The sequence below is a fragment of the Strongylocentrotus purpuratus genome, unplaced genomic scaffold (genome assembly GCF_000002235.5).
Source record: "Strongylocentrotus purpuratus isolate Spur 01 unplaced genomic scaffold, Spur_5.0 spur5_contig_853, whole genome shotgun sequence".
Taxonomy (NCBI): Eukaryota; Metazoa; Echinodermata; class Echinoidea; order Camarodonta; family Strongylocentrotidae; genus Strongylocentrotus; species Strongylocentrotus purpuratus.
The window spans coordinates 320,001-339,220 of record NW_022145561.1 but is presented as its reverse complement, the minus strand read 5'-3'; the positions used below and the strand labels follow the sequence as shown (position 1 = coordinate 339,220).

The 19,220-nt window shown below is 36.1% G+C and overlaps 1 protein-coding gene across 1 annotated transcript in view; it reads left to right on the top strand.

Moving 5' to 3' along the window:
* Positions 1–883: 883 nt before the first annotated feature.
* Positions 884–19,220, top strand: part of LOC587959 (nuclear receptor subfamily 2 group E member 1) — a 29,917-nt gene continuing 11,580 nt past the window's right edge. The window contains exons 1-2 of the mRNA XM_030995547.1: positions 884–1,556; positions 18,523–18,759. Of these exons, the coding sequence (XP_030851407.1) occupies positions 1,457–1,556; positions 18,523–18,759 (337 nt within the window). The 5' untranslated portion in view covers positions 884–1,456. The remainder of the gene's footprint in view (positions 1,557–18,522; positions 18,760–19,220) is intronic.

Below are 19,220 nucleotides of genomic sequence, written 5' to 3'. Positions count from 1 at the left end.
TTATTTGGGATTTTCTCTAGAGTATAATTATGTACTGCTGCGGAGATGATGCTTTGGAAAGATCACGAAATGTATTATTGTAATTTGTAAATGCTTTGTATAATGTACTTTTATTTTAATTTATGCAAATTTGTATGAAGAGCGTCATGAGCGCCAGTATACATGGCGGATACCGGCGCTATATAAATAGCTTTTAGTAGTAGCAGTAGTATTAACTGTCAGCTGTTGTTTTACTGTTATGAGTATTTAGTTAATCATACATCATTCTCTTTCATTTATAAACAATCTGCCTCTTCTCCAATAGAAAGGTCAGTATTGTACTTGCATTAACGCAAGATAACTATACATGAACGAATATTATGGTCGTGGTGCAACCCCTGCCTACAAAACAATTTTGATCAAAAGATAACTAATTTCCAATGGTAGGCCTATTGATGATTTGCTCGTTTTCAGTTCATGATGTCATAACAATTCTAGACTAAAACTGATAAATCAGCGAATTTTCGTTATGAAAATGAGCTCCAAACACAGAGGATAATTAACCCGAATCATACATTAGCTTCTGACTTGTTTTTGTTCGCCGCGGTATGCTCACTGCCGCCCGCGCAGCCGCCTGGCATCCGTACTGAGGGGAGAGCGAAACAGTCTCGATCAGCCAGTGCTGATGCACACCAACCCGCTAAAATGCTGACGACGAAAGCTCATTTTACGCACAGGTAATATTGCCAGGTAAAAAATCTCTCTTCGTGGCGTTCCCCATGACCCCGATCCCACCAATCGCCTGCCCGGTCGTGCGGTCTGCTAGGGAATGCGCTCAAGCAAGACCATACAACTAAAAGTGGGAGGAGCTCTCGTAAGATTTTTCGTGAGAGAGAAACAGAGAGGGAGAGAGGGGAAGAAAACACTTCTTTTCAAACAACAGACTCAGTCATTCTTCCTTTGTAAAGGTGTGTTCGAATCTTTTTTCCTTCCAATATTTTGAACTTTCATCCGATTTGCGGGGAGCGTGATGAAGTAGTATAGTGGGTAGCTGCAGTGGTTTTTAATAGAGAGCGGAACTGAGAATGCTTAGGCGCCCATAACGTTAGGGGACGCATCAAGTGTGTGGTTGCCATATACATCCCACCAGTACACCAGTCGAGAAGTTATCTGTGAACATCCTCTCTAGTTCATTCATAAGGAGCTTGGCTACCTTGTATTGGTCATCTGTTAAATAATTCTCTTCATTGTCTTCCAATCAGCAAACAAATTCAACATTCTCAACTCTACGGCTACTCATCGTTACCTTGCCCGTATCTTCAGCGACAGATATCTATCACCACTCCGCTCATCATACAGTCTCCGTTCGATACCCGTCGCATTCTTGACGCTCATCATTACGATATAAATTGGACTTTACACATCAGATCATCGCCTACGATCTCTCTCTTTGAGCGTAATCTAGTTCTCAAACTTGATGAGAGGGGATTTTGAAATTCATACTTTAGCCGGAGGTGCGGCGACATCATCGATCAAGGGAAAGATGAGCACCGTGAGCAAAACGACTACCACATCAAGTATGTATTACTCGCTATTTCCTAATTCTCTTCACGTTCATGTTGTTGTAATAAGTGATGAAAATGTATTTGTTGATAACACTTTTAGTTCTTACACATTGTATTCTTTTAAACCTGAAAATTTAAGTTGTTCCACTCAGCTTAAGGCTAGATCCTTACTGACAAGATCTTTTGCTATATTACTCATTCTTTTAAACAACAGGTTAGAAAAGGATAAATTAACAAAGATTGTTAGAGCTGATAGCATGACAATATAATAGTAAGAGGCACTCTTACACATTGGAATTAATGATCGTGTTTGTGAATATACGACATGAATTAAACTGCAAGATTAAATTAATATCACAATTTAAATCAACTTCCACTTCTGATCATTTTCATACTCCTCATAATATGCCTAACTAAGTAATACTAGTATTTTGCTGTTTATCAACCAAATATTTCAGTCATTCATTATACATTCAGTAGTTCTTTAAAAAAGTAAAACGGCGTTTTCTCTTCGGGGGTTCAACACCGAAAATGTTTATATTATACTATAGCAGCATTTCCTTTTTTTCTTCAGAAATTTTATTTTGCTCTAATTCTTTCCGCTTAGAGCTGATAGCAGGACAGTAAAAGCAACAGTACTGCCTCTCCCAACTGATATTTCACAGACTTTAATTGATAACAAAATTATGCGCTTTGAAAAAAATTGGTGATGGGCGGATCGGAACTATATAAGCAGACTGGTCGCTATAAGTTCCAAACCTGGATAAGAGAAGGAAACATGTATAAATTATTCCAAATAACATCATTTGTCTTGATTTCTTTTAGTTTCATATTTATTTCTAATGAAATTTATATATATTATTATAAGTCATCAGTTCAATTTAATTCACAAATGTTTTTTTTTATTATAGCACAATTATGGTTCATATAAATACAATTTTACATGAAAGACAGCCATGGCTGGAATATTCACACTCACGTATTAGGCATAAAAGATAAACATGTAAAAAAAACTAGCAATATACAAAATAGGACTTAGATTATGTAACTAAAGACCAAGCTACACTCAGCTACATGTTTCTCTTCATATTCGCCACGTTGAAATTGATTGGATTTATAACTGAGGTTGAGTGTTTGAAGGTTTTCAATAGTGCAATCAAACTGCTCCGTTTTTGTAAAAATTGCAAATGAAGTATTGATTGCTGTGGGAAAAAACCCTTCTACTTTTTGTTATACATGTACATGTATCTCTCAAGATACAAAAGTTTGTAGAGAGAGAGAAAGAGAGAGAGAGAGAAAGAGAACGAGAGAGAGAACGAGAGAAAATGAGAAACAAAAAGACAATTGCATATCATACTACTATCTTTGTAGCCTCTCATTGTGATCAGTAAGAAGAAAATGTCTGGCTGCATCCAAGGTACAAGATTTTCTGTTGAAACTGTGTTCCTCTCAAATTCACAAAATATCATTTGTTTGTGCACGATTTGACATTGATTTTTAGACTGTAGGAAAAGTAATTTCATTACAAGGAATAAAATGTATCTGTAATCTCAATCCCCGAGCGCTAGTTTCTATATAGAACCAAAATTTAATGTTGAATCTTGTTATTTAGTGTTCATTATAAATATGTAGGAAAACAATTTTTTAAAGGCGATATTTGAAGGTTTTTTTTAACGAAATATGTCTCTTCATTTTATAAACCCCTTTTATCATGTTTATCAATCAAATATGTCAAAAAATATCAGTTTTGTATATGAATAACCGTTTAATGCGAAGTTCACAATATTTTAGCACCGTGCATATTTCTTGATTTTGATTACCCAGGTATTCCTGAAGGAGGGAATAAGGATGAATACCTTGAGAATTGTAGGTGATAACATAAAAAGTTAGATATAAAAGAAGAACAAATTGTTGTATTGCATTGGCAAAATACATCTGGAAAGTGACATTTTTATCCTATTTCCAGTCACTGTTTTGTAAGCCTGAAGTAATTCAGCATCTCAAATTTCTTTTATTTCGTATACAATTTTCTTGCTCGTTGATTCTTGTTTTCTCTTTCCGTCTAATCAATATGATTTTAAAATTCCAACTGTTAGAACTCATACTGGTATCCTTCATTTAGAAAAAAAGGGTTACACATGTATATGTAAAGTGTGTGGGTTTTTTTTTTACCATGACGCTGTGGCGTGAGAATATCTCTATTTCGCAGTTGTCTATCAAATCTACCACCTACACTAATTTTTCTCTTATTGTGTTCTTATTTCTTCTGTTGTAGATTTCCCATTAACAAAGTCCAAATCAATGCAGCAAATTGTGTCTAAAAAGATCATATGAATATTGTATTACAATTAATAGTGTTCTTTGTTCTATATCATCTCGCTTTGTTGAGTGTAAGCCATATACATATTTTATAGTAATTTCGCTTAGACCATAATCATACTTCTTGAGCGCTCAACACATGCACATTTCAATTAGGCCCTGAGTTCACTGGGAATGCCAACTCAAAAGGGCTTGCCAACAGTATTATGTTTCCTTTAATTTGTCAAGCACCAGTCCTGCTTAAAAAGATTTTAACAAACTACAAGTCATCGCAAATCTAGATGTTGTCATCATTATAGCTAATTAAATTTATTGACATTCAATCTAAAAATGTTTTCCGAAATGGAGGAAAGACGACGACGATGATGATAATTAGGCATATCTAAAGTAATGCTTTTTCAATGTGTGTTTTCTTATAGTATTTCAAATGGCACATTATGTAGTTTTATTGTAAAATTATTGTAAACTATTTTGGTATGTTTTTGTATGGAATCCAACTTGTGGTTTCAATAAATAAATGAATAAATAGATAAGATCATCTGATGATAAAATAACGGAGAGTATAATCACAATGATTGTATCAGTTAAATGCTCTGAGATTTCGTATTTAGTGACATTGGACTCTATATAAACCAATAATTTACGTATTTAAAAAAGAAATATTTGTTTATAGTCCTTATTATAGAGGTAAAACAAAAGTGAGACAAACCTCAATAAATGGAATCAGAAACCAGGAGAAGTGAAGTGGGAGTGATGTTGAAGTACGGCATTTTTAGAAAGAACAGCCATGCATAGGTGAAACTAAAGAATACAAGAAGAATTAGTAAGAAACTACAAAATACTTGAGACACGCATCTAATCTTGAAATTAATTTCGCAATGTCATCTTAGGAAAGTTTATAAATTAAGTGATATGTATGGAAATGATAGGTCTTATAGCAAAAGTAAATAGCTACAAACTCATAATCGACCTCGATGATAATTATCTCACTTTAAACAATGCAAGATGTGGGCCTATGTTTAAATGGTGTATGCACCAGTGAAGTGGATATAGCTTTTACTTTCAAGGAAAGTATTGCCTCCCAATTGAATTGTTTCTTAAAGACAAGGTTTTCAAAGAAGTCATTGTATTACCCTTCCTGAAACTAAATATCCTATATATTAAGTAAAACTTTGAAGATTCAATGACATCTCAAGATTTCTCGCGTTACTAGAATTATTACTTGCTGCGTTTTGTGAGTAAGTTTACATGGTACTTGTTGATACTTGTTGATTTGATATTCAAATCTGAAAGTGAAATTGGTATTTTTGTTAAGATGAATGCAGAGCAAGACAGTTACTGTATACCATTTTGTCATCACGTGATGTATCTTGTGATCTATCATCTTGTTTCATATGTTACATCACATCTTTCTGATATTGCTTCCTGTATTACATTTCTCTTTCCCCTTTTCTGAGTCTCTGTTCATAAATGTGGTCCCTATTTTTTTCTTTTCTTTTTTGTTTTAACTTCCGGTTCCCTCTTCCCAAGCTAATAATCATTTGATTTAATCAAGTTGTTGATCCGAATATTTTTCGTCAATACATTTCACGGATCGATATACAATCTTAAACTCCCCATGACTTTTATCCTATTATTTTTTATTTCAACGTCTCCCGACCCTCGTTTTCTTCATGCAAGACATTTACAAGGCCCTGCAGCTCGAGTCGGTGGAAACCATGATGTACAGGGCGTTACGGCACGGCGCCACGCGTTGCATCCATAACAAAATCATACTTTTACTTGCTTTGGCAGGTCGTTACACGCTTCGCAGCAAGCGGCTTTTCCCCCTCTAAAGTTTCCGCAAGCTAAAAAGCCAAGATATTTCCTTTATACTGCTTCATTTAATCTCGTTAGACTTGCACTCCATTTAGCTAAACCGCTACTGTTGTCTTATAATCCGGGTCGTCTTAATGAAGAAGGTTCCGTCGGTTTTCTAAGCCTCTAATTACGTCTCTTTTCAGGAAGGGGTTCATATTGTGTTTAAAGACTGGCTTCTCTTCTTTCTTTGCCGAAGTCTTTTCAGAGTCCATTAACTTCTAAAAGCCCGCTCCTCCTTAAAACTTTATAAAAGGATACACGCAACAGAAAGGCTTCTGGAATTTGCCGAAGACTGATTGTAATGCCTTGTCTTTTGACCCCCATCATCTTGTAATTATACCAGAGAGTCGAATTAGATTCGAATACATCCCTTCGGAACTGGAATCATTGTCATGGCTGGTTCCCCTGGTCAATCGTTAAGTCATTAGGCTTAAAGGTATTCATTTAACGAGGTGAAAATAGGTTCTCTTTGAAACAGGCCTGCTTGTTACCTCCCCATCATTATCCAGTTGCGTGCTTACAGATCGATGAAACTCGTTTGGAATCTATGCAAGCTGGGCGGTGGTGGAGTGTGTGTGGGGGGATAGGGGTGGGGGGGGGGGTGGGCCCAAGTTGGGTCCAAGTTGAGGGTTAGTTGCAAATGGATGGATGGTTTTAACATTCTAAATGCACTTTTCATTTTTAATTAACTCATCCCATTTCATAATCAACATAGATAGTGTTACAATATGTCACATACCATATAAATCAAAACGTTTTATAAATAATATTTTACATTTCCGGATATCACCCCCCCCCCCAGAACGACACACTCACTGCACCCCTCCACCACCCGTTACTGGTCTCATGGGGTCATCCATTACCCCCATGATTAGCTCTCCAAACCAGACCCAAGTCAAGGAGTTAAGTCAAAGATTAGAAGGTCCCAGTGGTTGATCGAGATACTTAATAGGTCTTTCACCCCTAACGTTTTTATTTGCCAGAGACTCGCTTTATCAAAGTCAAAGAAGCCCTATTATTCACGTTCAAATTTGCAAGTGGAAGTCGACTTGTTCAACGAGGCCCACAAAACGTCTTACAATCAAGATGTAGACCTAAATGAGGAGAATGACAATTTTTCGAAATTTCGTTTTGTTCGGAGATTACATTCTTCTTTTGAATTATTCTACCATAGGCCTGCATAATACATTTGCTACCTTTTGTCATAATTTGTATTGTAGTGATGCTATCACAATCATATCAAATTACATTATTATTCTATTACCCCCTAATCGTGATAAAGTTATAGTATTCATATTTGTTTTACCTTGAATCTTTAAATGAAGGAAAATAATCCAATAATAGCAACATAAATAACATTATTACCTGTAAAATTCAGTAAAAAGATAACACAGCCGAAAAGCAGATAAAATATCATTCTCTTTGGTTTTGTCTTTTCGTAAGAACATCTTTAAATATTTCTACCTTATCGTATGTACATTTCCTCTTTCATTAGCTAAGCAATATATGGAATTAGAATATCTGAAAAACGAACTCGAAACAAACAAATATCTAATATGATACAAAATATAAAATATATGCTTACGACCATGATTATTTTTATGAAATTAGAGCTTCATTCTCTGCTATGCACTCAATTCTCTATGAAAATCCTGTATGTCCACTTATATAATTCATGTAATATTGGTCTCCTAAGAATTGCGAAGCACGCGATGGGATGAAATCTTATCGCCTCATCATCGACTCGTTATCATTTTTGGCACCCCTTGCCTTCCCTCTTGAATTGGTATCATACAAGCCCCTTGTAAATCGGAATGATTCCCCTACGGCACAGAAATGCACGGCCGGCCATCGGACAGCCGCCGGGCAGCCACCGCCCGACTCTTGCGGTGCATTTCTTGGAATCCCTGGTGCAAATGAACTGGCGGCACACGTGCAAATTCGGCGCAATAAAATATGTCGCTTTGTTGCTTTGATGAGATTGCAATCAAACGAAAAATTGGCGGTCATGTACTTTTGAAAAGAAGCCGGAAGATGGGATACCTACTTAAATCTGGAGGCATTGTGTACCGAAATGAATTCCTTTAAACTTGACTAACTAAACACCCTAAACACCACACAATATGTCGGAAAGACATTTTTTTAAATACAAACTGAGCTTGACTTTTTTTCTTAAGGAGCGAAAATGTCATAATAGTGTAGGCATTGTGTCTTGGCTGTAAGCATTAAAATCCTTGTCGAGTTTAAGTAATTCATTAGCTGCCAATGCAAAATAGACGACCTTATGATACGTGTACATTGTTATGACAAGGGTTTATGGCAATCAGTGGACGAGTAGATATAAATGCTTAAACTAAAATTTAGTTAATCTACATTCTCCTCAAAACGTCTTACTATTTTGCCCTTCGTAATTTTTAAAGGTATTGATACTCTTTTGTATACGAAAAAGGGTCCCTTTGGTAAAAATTTGAATGTTTTTCCCGTGTATTAGCATGGTGATAATATTATTTGTTGTACAAATATACGCTTTAAGATACAAAGTCATCAAAATGTTTTCATAATTTCTAATATATAATGGAAATATTGAATTACGTATTCATTGTTGCCCATACAGTTGAAATGGTTAACTCACGCCTTTTCATGAAATGCTTGTGACAATATGATTTATTATTTATATAGAGTTTATATCTTCTCAGAACTTTATTGATAAAATCTATGATGATCAATCCTTATTGATCAGTAGAATCCCGAGAAGATAAAAACCTTATTTATTAATAAAACATCATCATGTCACAATAAAGAAGTAAGAAAATAAATTATTCCAACTGTATGGGGGCAACGGTGTATAATGAATAGCTCTCTTTCTCATTGCGTTGAATAAATCTCATAGCAAAAGGTTTGTTCTTTTGTAATGTTTCACGCAATGGCATCAACAGGTGTACGTACGGTAAAGTTCGAAATGATTCATATAGACCTATTCATAAATACATAATTCAGGAACGGTATTTATATATATATATATATATATATATATATATATATATATATATACCTTGGATTGAAACCAGAAAGAGATATAAAAAGTGATATAAAATGAAGGGAAAAAATATTTCAACGAAGAAATGAAGTAACATTGTCAAAATGGACATTGCAACTGGTATATCCGCATAATAAAAAAGCAATGTAATTAAGCTGTCAGAATCAGTGTAATTTATTAGAATATGTGATCAAAAGTTGAATGGCTTGTTTGAATGAACAACCGTGAAAGGTGATAATACGCTGAAAGTGAATGAAAGGAATATACGTGTGTGGCGTGAAGATCTGTCATTGCTAAAACTTGGTTCCTAAGAATAATAAATCAGAAAATCTTTATAAATCGAATTGTTAGTGTAAGAAACGTCAACCGAAAATGAATTGGAATATATTGATCGTTTATTTCGCTGGGAAACCTGCAAATAAAGGTCAGAGCTCACACAGAAGAGGTCGAAATATCTGTTCATCGGCATTCATAATGCGATTTGTCAATAATTGTTAGGTGGTTACAGCACTGATTGAGGGGATTCAAACACATCTTTTCTTCAAGCAACAAATCAACTTTTGGCTACATAGTTGTGGCATTGTTATTCCGTCTCGATTCAGTATTATTCCGAATACAAAGATGGAAAACCCACACCGAGTTCCATCTATAGGTGTCCGTGTAATGCCTTATGTGTCATATGAATATCGAATATGACCGATGCGCTCACCACTTTTAAGCGTGTAATATTAATGATAAAAGCAGGATAAATGATGTCTTGCGTCAGGCCTTGTCTTTACTTCATACCTCACCGATACATTTTGACCAGGAGTTGATGAAAAACTACACATTCCTGACCCAATTTCTACTCAAAATCTTTGACAAACTTGATTGATCTTTGACCTCGTACCATTATCATGGACATCCATCGCGTTTCATGGTAGAAATGTTGTGACAAAAAGATGGATGTGATATTATTCGATGTTGGAATACAGTCTAAATTGTTTTCAAATGCTGCTTCCTATTCTTCTTTTGCCAGAGGTTATAAAGTCACTTTTTGGATATAGACGTAGATTCAATACCCATTTGGTAGGTCCAAAGATTTAAATGGCCGGTGTTATTGCTTTATGATTGATGTTACAAAGCAAAGGTTATAATTAGATTCTGCGATTCGTATTTCTATTACGGACTTCCTGGAATACTATTTCTATTTATGAAATGTAACATGATGCATTTTTCACGTAATCCTTGACTGAGGATTTTTTTTCCCTATGTTATATCAAAGGTGTTACTACCTTTACGTTTAATTGTTTTTCGTTTTCATCCAACCAAATGAATGAATTACGCAATGTTATCATCGAATCGAGGATTCTAAAGGTAAAGTTAAAACGATATTTTCCATTAATAAAGCGTAAACATATTTTCAGAAGTGTTTCGACGCGTTGTAATCAAGATCTATGTCACCGAGCATGAATGTTACAACGCACCGTGTCCGAGCTGGTCCTTGGGCGTCCTTTATAGCCGATAAGCCTTTTGCTCGCCAGCCACTAAATTCTTCAACATTAAACAAAAGTTTAGCTTTTAAAAATCCAATTTATCCAAATCTATATATCAAAAAAAGTAAATCTAATTTTAAAGGAATAAATATCCTGAGAGAGGAGGCGTAAATATTCACTTCTGAATGACAAACGCCTATAAACTACAACAACAACAACAACAACAATGGATTGGTGCATGAATGTAAGACATCCAATATATTTTTTTTTCTTCTCCATTTCGAATTTAAAAGATCATGACTTGATGAGCATAAAAATGTGTTTAACACAAAGAGAATTAGGGCGCTCCGTCTACAGCGATTACTGCATACTACAATGGTGTAAAAAACAAAATTAAAATCACTAATACAAGACTTAATTTAAGGAGATGAAATAGAATAGATATTGAAAAATATTTAAAAAACATAATAACGGCCATCATGGCCATAGTATTAATTGTATTTGATTGCACTTAAACACTCTCTGAGCCCAGGATCTGACGTGCAGTATAGAATAACAGTGTAAAATACAGAATGGTGAAATTATATACCAACACGAAATTAAACAATTATGAAACAAAATTAGCATGGATCATAAACATCTGCGGGCAAACGCGAAAATAACGGAATCCCTTTCCCCCTCCCTCCCTTCTTCTTCTTCTTTACATGCATTTATTTAAAAAAAACTATCTCCCTGTACCCTAAGCTCCCGAGGTGTTCAATATTAATCATTAACCCACTTTAGATGGTCCTACAATCGATTTGTTAACCACTCATTCTCGCATTTCCTGGTTCGGCATGAGAACCAACAAAAAGTCATAACGATGCAATCGAAAGTACCCCCTTCAGGAGTATAACTTTTGTCGTCGCTCGCATTATAATGTTATGCGTTCAGATGTTATCAAATACTGGCTTATTACAAGCGGTGCCATTAATTATTGTGATGTTCACTCCATCAGTTCAATTGCTTTATTAATTGGAATTAATCGAGACACGTTTTCACTTTCTGGCTTATTGTTTTACTCTGGTATTGCTTTCCCAAAAGCCAGGAGTGGCATTCGAGACTTGTTTTGAAGCACCGTTCTGATTGCACATTAATTTTGTTATGGGATTAATGTTCTTGCATGCACTTACCTAGAGAATAAAGAAAATAAAGAAATCAAAAGAAAATGAGATGAGTTGAGGGATGTGAAGTTAAGAGACATGAGGAAGCTAACCCTGTCAACAAGAATGATGCTTGTCATGTGTTTCTGAATATATATATATATATATATATATATATATATATATATATATGATTTATAGTAAGTTTCCTTATTCGAATACCATAGAAAAAATAAGGAGGTGAACATCGTAGTACCGTCTGTTTGGAGCTAGACGGGCATTAAGTCATTTGACATAGTTAACGCCCTTCTGTTTGGAGCTAGACGGGCATTAAGTCATGTACATTGACATAGTTAACGCCCTTCTGTTTGGAGCTAGACGGGCATTAAGTCATGTACATTGACATAGTTAACGCCCTTCTGTTTGGAGCTAGACGGGCATTAAGTCATGTACATTGACATAGTTAACGCCCTTCTGTTTGGAGCTAGACGGGCATTAAGTCATGTACATTGACATAGTTAACGCCCTTCTGTTTGGAGCTAGACGGGCATTAAGTCATGTACATTGACATAGTTAACGCCCTTCTGTTTGGAGCTAGACGGGCATTAAGTCATGTACATTGGCATAGTTAACGCCCTTCTGGCTCAGATAAGATGATAATGCAAGTGAATCTGTTGGTATAGCAGTAGAGATTTCAACTCTCTCTGCATTCTTGTCTGTCCGTTGGTGTCCTTCTCTATATCTCCGTCTGTACGTCTCTCTCTCTATCTTCCCCTTTTTTTTCTTCTCTCTCTCTATATATATTCCCCATGTCTGTCTCTCTCCCTCTCTCTCTCTCTCCCTCCCCCTCTCCTCCCCCTCTCTCTCCTTCTCTCTCACTCTCTCTCTCTCCCTCTCTCCCTCCTCCTCTCTCTCTCTTTCCATCTCGTATAATTATGCTGATTCCCTTCGATATAGTCTTCATGCGAGTCAGAGGAACGGTGGAGCAATATTGAATGGATTTTGAAACACGATACGGCTTATTGTTGTATAAACAAAATGAACCGTGATGAAAATGTATTTACACTGTTTTCATTGCGAGATGACCGGTGTAAATTGCAAAATGACTTTATTGATTTGTAACCGCCTTATAGAGACATTAAGTTTTCATCTTCCTCGACGGGAGCTATAACGATAGATCTGTGAATATTGATTATGGTATCCAGCCGATGAGATGTGGTATATACGGTGTATTATGTATATATGTGTAGTTGAGTATATAGTGTGCATACATCTATTCAATTCAGTTTCCATGTAATCATACCTAATTTAAAAATGAAAGGTAATTTCTTACAGGGTAATAGCCTGTTACAGGGTGATAGCCTGTTCAACCAATTTTGAGCCAATATGAAATAATATAAACCGGATATAACGACGTTTAATGGAAACTTCTTCTCCTACTTCTTGTTTTTTTTTCTTCTTCTTCATCATCTTCTTCTTCTTCTTCTTCTTCTTCTTCTTCTTTTTCCTCTCCTTCTTCTTCTTCTTTTTCCTCTCCTTCTTCTTTTTCTTTTTCCTCTCCTTCTTCTTCTTCTTCTTCTTCTTCTTCTTCTTCTGTTTCTTCTTCTTAATAATAATAATAATAATAATAACAATATTTATAAAGCGCAACATATCCATCTCTAGAGATGCTCAAGGCGCATACAAATAATTTAAATTAATATTTAACATACTTAAGATTAAAGAAATATTAAATATTAACTTGCATTAGATCATACAACTTCATCGTGCCAAGGTACATACAATGTGGCACAGTACGATTCTTCTTCTTTTTCTTCACTTCATTGCTTGGTTTTCTTCATTATCTCCTCCTTTCCGACATTATTTTGTTCTTCTTATGTTCTCCACAGCTTTCTCTTCTCCCTGTCACACTACATTGGAAGATATTTATCATAACCCAGGTCAATAAGTATAGCTCAAACCGAATACGGATATTTATTTAAAAAAAACATGCACTGCGTTTTTCATTTTAAAAAAAGGAGTGGGAATTGTCAAAGTGGATGTAATTAACGTATGATTACGAGCATGCAGATAAGGCCGCTTCATACACAACACGGCTGCACTGAACAAGGTGGAACAAACATTAAACCCGTATTATTTTGTCGCATCAGGCATGAAAGGGTGACAGGGATTCAGGAAGGGAAATATGGCGTTTTTAGCGGATATTCTTCGGCATACTTTTGACCTTCTTTGGGTCTTCATTGGCGCAGCTCAGCTGCCTTCTGCGCTGTTCTCGTTGTTTCCAGTAACCCGTTTAAGCAGTGTGCACTTTGCAAATCCAAGAACCTTGTCACATTACATGCGTCGTTGTTCGTAGTTATATAATTTGGTATGCACATTTACACTCTAAGGTACAAAGTCATCAACAAGTTTTCGTAATCTCTAAGATGTAATGGAAATTGTTATTTTTTTAATAGTCAGAAGAATAAATTGCATTGTTTATGAGTATATTATTGACCCCCTGATCCGAAACAAAAATAATTATTAAATAATTGACATATCTCTCTGTCAATATTTTGTTGCTTTTTTGCAGCTGCCGATTTCAATAATTATACAAGGACTGTGATTTTCCCTCAAAGTTATGTTCTCATGGAAAAGAAATTCTAGAAAACTTACCACAGGACATGCACATTTTTAGAAATACTTCAGAACAAGAATTGTCCATCATTTTTCACAATGGAGTTTGAGCACATCATTGACCTTCCAAAACACAAACGAAGATTTTATTTATCATTCTGTCTTTTAATGTTGTATTCTAGCAGCTGCTGTCTTTCTTTTACATTACTTGCAAGGACTGTGCTTTTCCTCGACTAGCAAAGTGTTCACATGACATATGTACTTTTTTCACAATCTATATAGACAGAAGGAAAATGATGCAAACATTCTGTCACATATAGCTAGAGTACATCATTGACCTTTAAAAATAACAAGTGAAAAATATATTTCCTTTCTGTCTTTTTGTCGCTGTCGCATTATATCAGCTACTGATTAGGTTTACAAGGACTATGATTTTCCCTTCAATTTTGTTGCTAATGGACAAAAGTTCTTGGAAAGTTGCCACAGGACATGTACCTCATTTAGAAATACATGTAGTTACATTCAACAAAAGAAGTGTACATCATTTATTTACAATGGATTTTGAGTACATCGTTGACCTCCCAAAGCACAGGTGGATTATTTACTACTCTCTCAACCGTTTTCTTTCATACTCGCATCTGCTTGCTTGTTTAACATGAATTGCAAGTACTTTGCTTGTCACTACACTTTCCTTACTTAAAATGGAACTAGCACACTTGCAGAACATGTACTCTTTTAGATTTTGAAAGCCAGAAGAAAATTATGTCCATTTTCTGTCAAATAGCTGGAGTAGATCATTGACCTCCCCAATAACAAGTAGAGTATTTTTCTTCTCACCTTGTAGTATTCTCGCAGCTGCCAGCTTGATTTGAATTAATGTTTCTGTTCCCTAAACTAGTTGTAAAATTTCTATTTTCTTGTCATATTACCTTGTGAAAGTGCTTTCACCTAAGTAAATTACATCGTTGACCTCCAATGATAAAACAAACTACCACACCCTCCTGTTTCTCTCATGTCATCATAGAAAAGGAAAGACTCTAAAGAACATCTTCAAATATCACGTGACTCAAATAGTACCCGTGGAAACTCGCAATTGCCATTAATTTTATTTTTGAAGTTTATAGAAAGACTGATGATTTTCGTAAAGGAAGAAGCATATTTATGTCCTCAAAAATGATTTAGCGATGTTTTAAAAATGATCCAGGAGGGCGTTAAGTTTATATCAAATGGCATAATTAACGACCTTCTAGTTCCAAAGAGAGACCCACTTCCTTCTAAAACATAAGTGTTTGAAAGAACGAATTTGCCTCCGTAGAAGACTTATGTAGTATCAATTTCCTTTCTGCTGTTTACAACCATTACTATTGTTTATATGAATAGGGTTGAAAAAAGTTGGAAAAAACATGTAAAAATATCTGTTAGAATTTAGTCTGTGGCTTTGCTCATTGCAAAGATAGAAGAAACAAAACGGAAATACAAAAACGCACCTCTTTGCATGTGAAGGCTTATATACATAACTAACATCCATCCCCATGCCGAATTTTGACAGTGAGATTGATTCCGTTTTTTTAATGTTCGGCATAATGTTGTGTACTGTTTCGTAGACTGCTGAATATTTATCCAGGGAAGAAAATACTTCTCAGAAAAAAAGGGAAAAAACACAAACACTGAGAAAAGCTGTCATAATTATAGGCCTAACTGTTGAACGTGTCGTTGCTTATTTAAATGACTGGACTCATGATGTTTACGGAACTTCATAATAAGTCTTGTCAATTTTTTAAATAGTCAGGCCCTGGGATTCTTCGCGTCTCACATCTTGTTTTCCTTTTAATAAGAAGAACAGGAGAAAGTGTCACTATTTGTCACACGTACAATGCTTTGCATGCCATGCGGTGAGTCATCCTTAACAAGAATTTTCTTTGACCTTTCTCATACAGCTTTGTCTTTTCTTTCTTTCTTGAGAAATAGAAAAGAAAAGGATAAGAAGGAGGTGAAAGAGACAATTGACACGCATTATCTCACGGTATACCAACTGACAATATTACGTTGAATTGAGTGAATATACTACCAGCGGAGAAAGGATACTCCATCGGTTTGAGTGGGATTTGTCCCCCGCATCGCCGGGGCAGGGGATGCGACTTAACGGGTACTCGAGTGGCTATTTGACGTGTCAATCAAACGCTTATTGTTTTTTGTCTTTTGGAATAAAAGAAACTTTTGCATACTTCCCCCCCCCCCCTAAATTGGACATCACTTCTCTCTCTCACTCTCTCTCTCTCTCTCTTTCCATTATGTCTGTCGTTCATTTTCATAACTTTATTTCTATTAAATAAAAAAGACTGTTTTCAGTTATGAGCGCTCTCTTGTTCTTTTCCGTTCCGCTAAATCTGTTTTCTATACTATACCCTGCCCCGCCCTTCTCCCTCAGCCCCTATCTCTCCCCCTCTTTCAGAGTAGATGGTTTTTGCAAATCATAATTTTTCGTATAGAATAGAAGAGATAAATAACAGTATACGCGTAGGCTTATATAATTAATTTTGCAACAGTGTACGTACACTTCTCAAGCATTACTTTATTTTATTACATAAAAAGAACATGTTTTTGGATTACAATATATACTTCCCACCCCTCCCACATACCTACCTCTCTCTCTCTCTCTCTCTCTCTCTCTCTCTCTCTCTCTCTCTCTCTCTCTCCCTCATCGTACAGAGACGGTGTACCATTCTGATAACAAATATTCTTAGCAATCTTTCTAGCGAACAGAAAGGAAAAAACGGGAACGTAACATATGACCCTATATACCAGCATTGATTGGAAAATACATATTTGAACACAGGACGACAAATTGACTAATATTAACTTTTCATTCACAGAGCGGAAAATGTGTTTCTCTTCTTGTTTTACCATGTTGAGTATACAAATGCCTTTATTTGATTTATTGGTTCTGCTCTATTTAAAGCATATACTCTGGAAATCATTTGTAATGAGGACCTACACCTTGTTAAAATTCATAATGAAAGAGAAGAAATAATAAGAAGTTTGCAAACATTCTCATTGTGAATACCTCCATCCTATTTCTTCTCAAATCGTACCAGATGTAATTATACTTGTATTTCCTAAGATGTCACACCATTTCAATGTTATACTCATTAAGTATATTGCAATAGTTTTATTACATATGCATAGACAGATCGTCTATAACTCAATGAACAATTTAAAAAGCATGAGATAAAGAAAGGCATGTGGATTTCAGAACTTTCGTTTGAAAAATGATGTATAATGTATAAGCCTACCGAAGTCTTCAGTGATATTTAAATTTAGCGTTTTAAAGTAAGCACTGTATGATACGAAACTAACAAGACTGAAGAAGTCTGTTGGTTATCATACTAAGTCTTTAATTTCCCTTCCACTATTTTTTTTAATGGAGAGCTTTAAATCTCACTGTACCTTTAAAGGTATATATCTCTCTTTTTTATCTCTCTTTTGTGCTCGCGTTAATGAGGTTCAGCATTCTCCGCTCGTTAACTCCTACCTCGCAATCAATACGCCTTAAAATCGGTATCGTGAAGGGGTTTCTCACCCCTCCTCCTAACCATCGCCATCTGTGGTCCCTAAACAACGGTAGGAGTCAAAATAAAAGAAAGAATACTGCATTTGAACGTGCTCTCCGTGCTTGCCTTGTTGACTTTACGTTCAATCGATCGACTTTTCGCTAAAGGGATAAATAGATATCGATCACACAAGCAGTGGTAGGCGTCAAAATCGATCGTGCCGTACAAATGCTACCATTGCGAATGTTATTGATCTGTGTAAGAGGAAGGAAAGAGGGAGGGGTGGGGGTAGAACTCGAGTTTCATATCGAACTACCGCGCGTTAAAACTCGGACTTGATGGGCAGTAAAAGTCGTTTGATGAATGGTTATAATCTTATTGTTTGGTGGATGGCATTGTTGTTCTATGTTGGTTGAATGGTTTGTTTTACCTGACTGCTAAAAAAGCATGCGTATGCTTGTATGTAAGCAACTGCAGGACCGACGGCTTTAAGTCCTCTCCGAGGGACTTGGTAATGAGAGTTAATGCCTAGTTACCAAAGTGCACTAGTGCATCGACTTGGCTTCGAACCCAGCCCTCCCGATTAAGAGACCACTGCTCTTCCACTGAGCCATCACGCCTCCACCACGCCTTCGTATGTTATTTGAGTTATGCCCGGTACAACATAAGGCGTTGTTTTGATGACGTTTTTACTTGCGTTAATCAAGCCTGTGAATATATATATATATATGTAGTTAGCTCATACGCCATTTATGAAAGTATTGTGTGCATGCTACCCCCTTTTAGACAATGTCACTTTCACAATGGCGCATCAAAGACCAGTCACCAGTCAGTGACGCAGTCTTGCGTCAGACATTGAACGCCTCGTGCGCTTATAAGACACGGTTAACATGCTTATTTGTCACTAATGTTTTCACATATGCATCGCATTTAATTCATATCTCTTTCTTTTTCAATCTTTTCCCTTACAATAACCAGGTCGAATCTTAGACATCCCCTGCAAAGTTTGCGGAGACCGGAGTTCGGGCAAGCATTATGGCGTCTACGCTTGCGACGGGTGCAGCGGGTTCTTCAAGCGCAGCATTCGACGGAACCGTACGTACGTGTGTAAGAACCGAAGCGGTGGAGGCCCGTGCCCGGTGGATAAGACGCATCGTAACCAATGTCGGGCTTGTCGACTCAAGAAATGCCTGCAGGTTGATATGAATAAGGATGGTAAGTTTGGACGGAAAATAATTTGTATTAATGTGAGATATGTCAAATTATATGATTGTTATTGGTAAAAGGTAATGTTTTTGGTCACGGTGACGAAAGCGAAAGCAGCGGTGCTAATCTTGTTAATGATATTGATGATGACGATTATGATAATGATTTATGAAGAAAGTGATGATGATGTCAGTTTTAATATTGTTGTCTTATATTGTCGCTGCTGCTGCTGATGATAGTGGAGGTGATGGTGATGATGATGATTGAGGAGGTGATGGGGATGACGGTGATGATGATGACGGCTGTGGTGGTGAAAACAAATAATGCCGATTCATCGGTGTGGCAATAATTATATTAGTAAAGTATAGGTAGGGAAGTGGTGAGAGCTTGTCAAATGAAAATAAACAAAAACATCTAACAATCCATAATCTCGATGTAATTCTGAAGATGAAATCATATCGTAGCAGAGG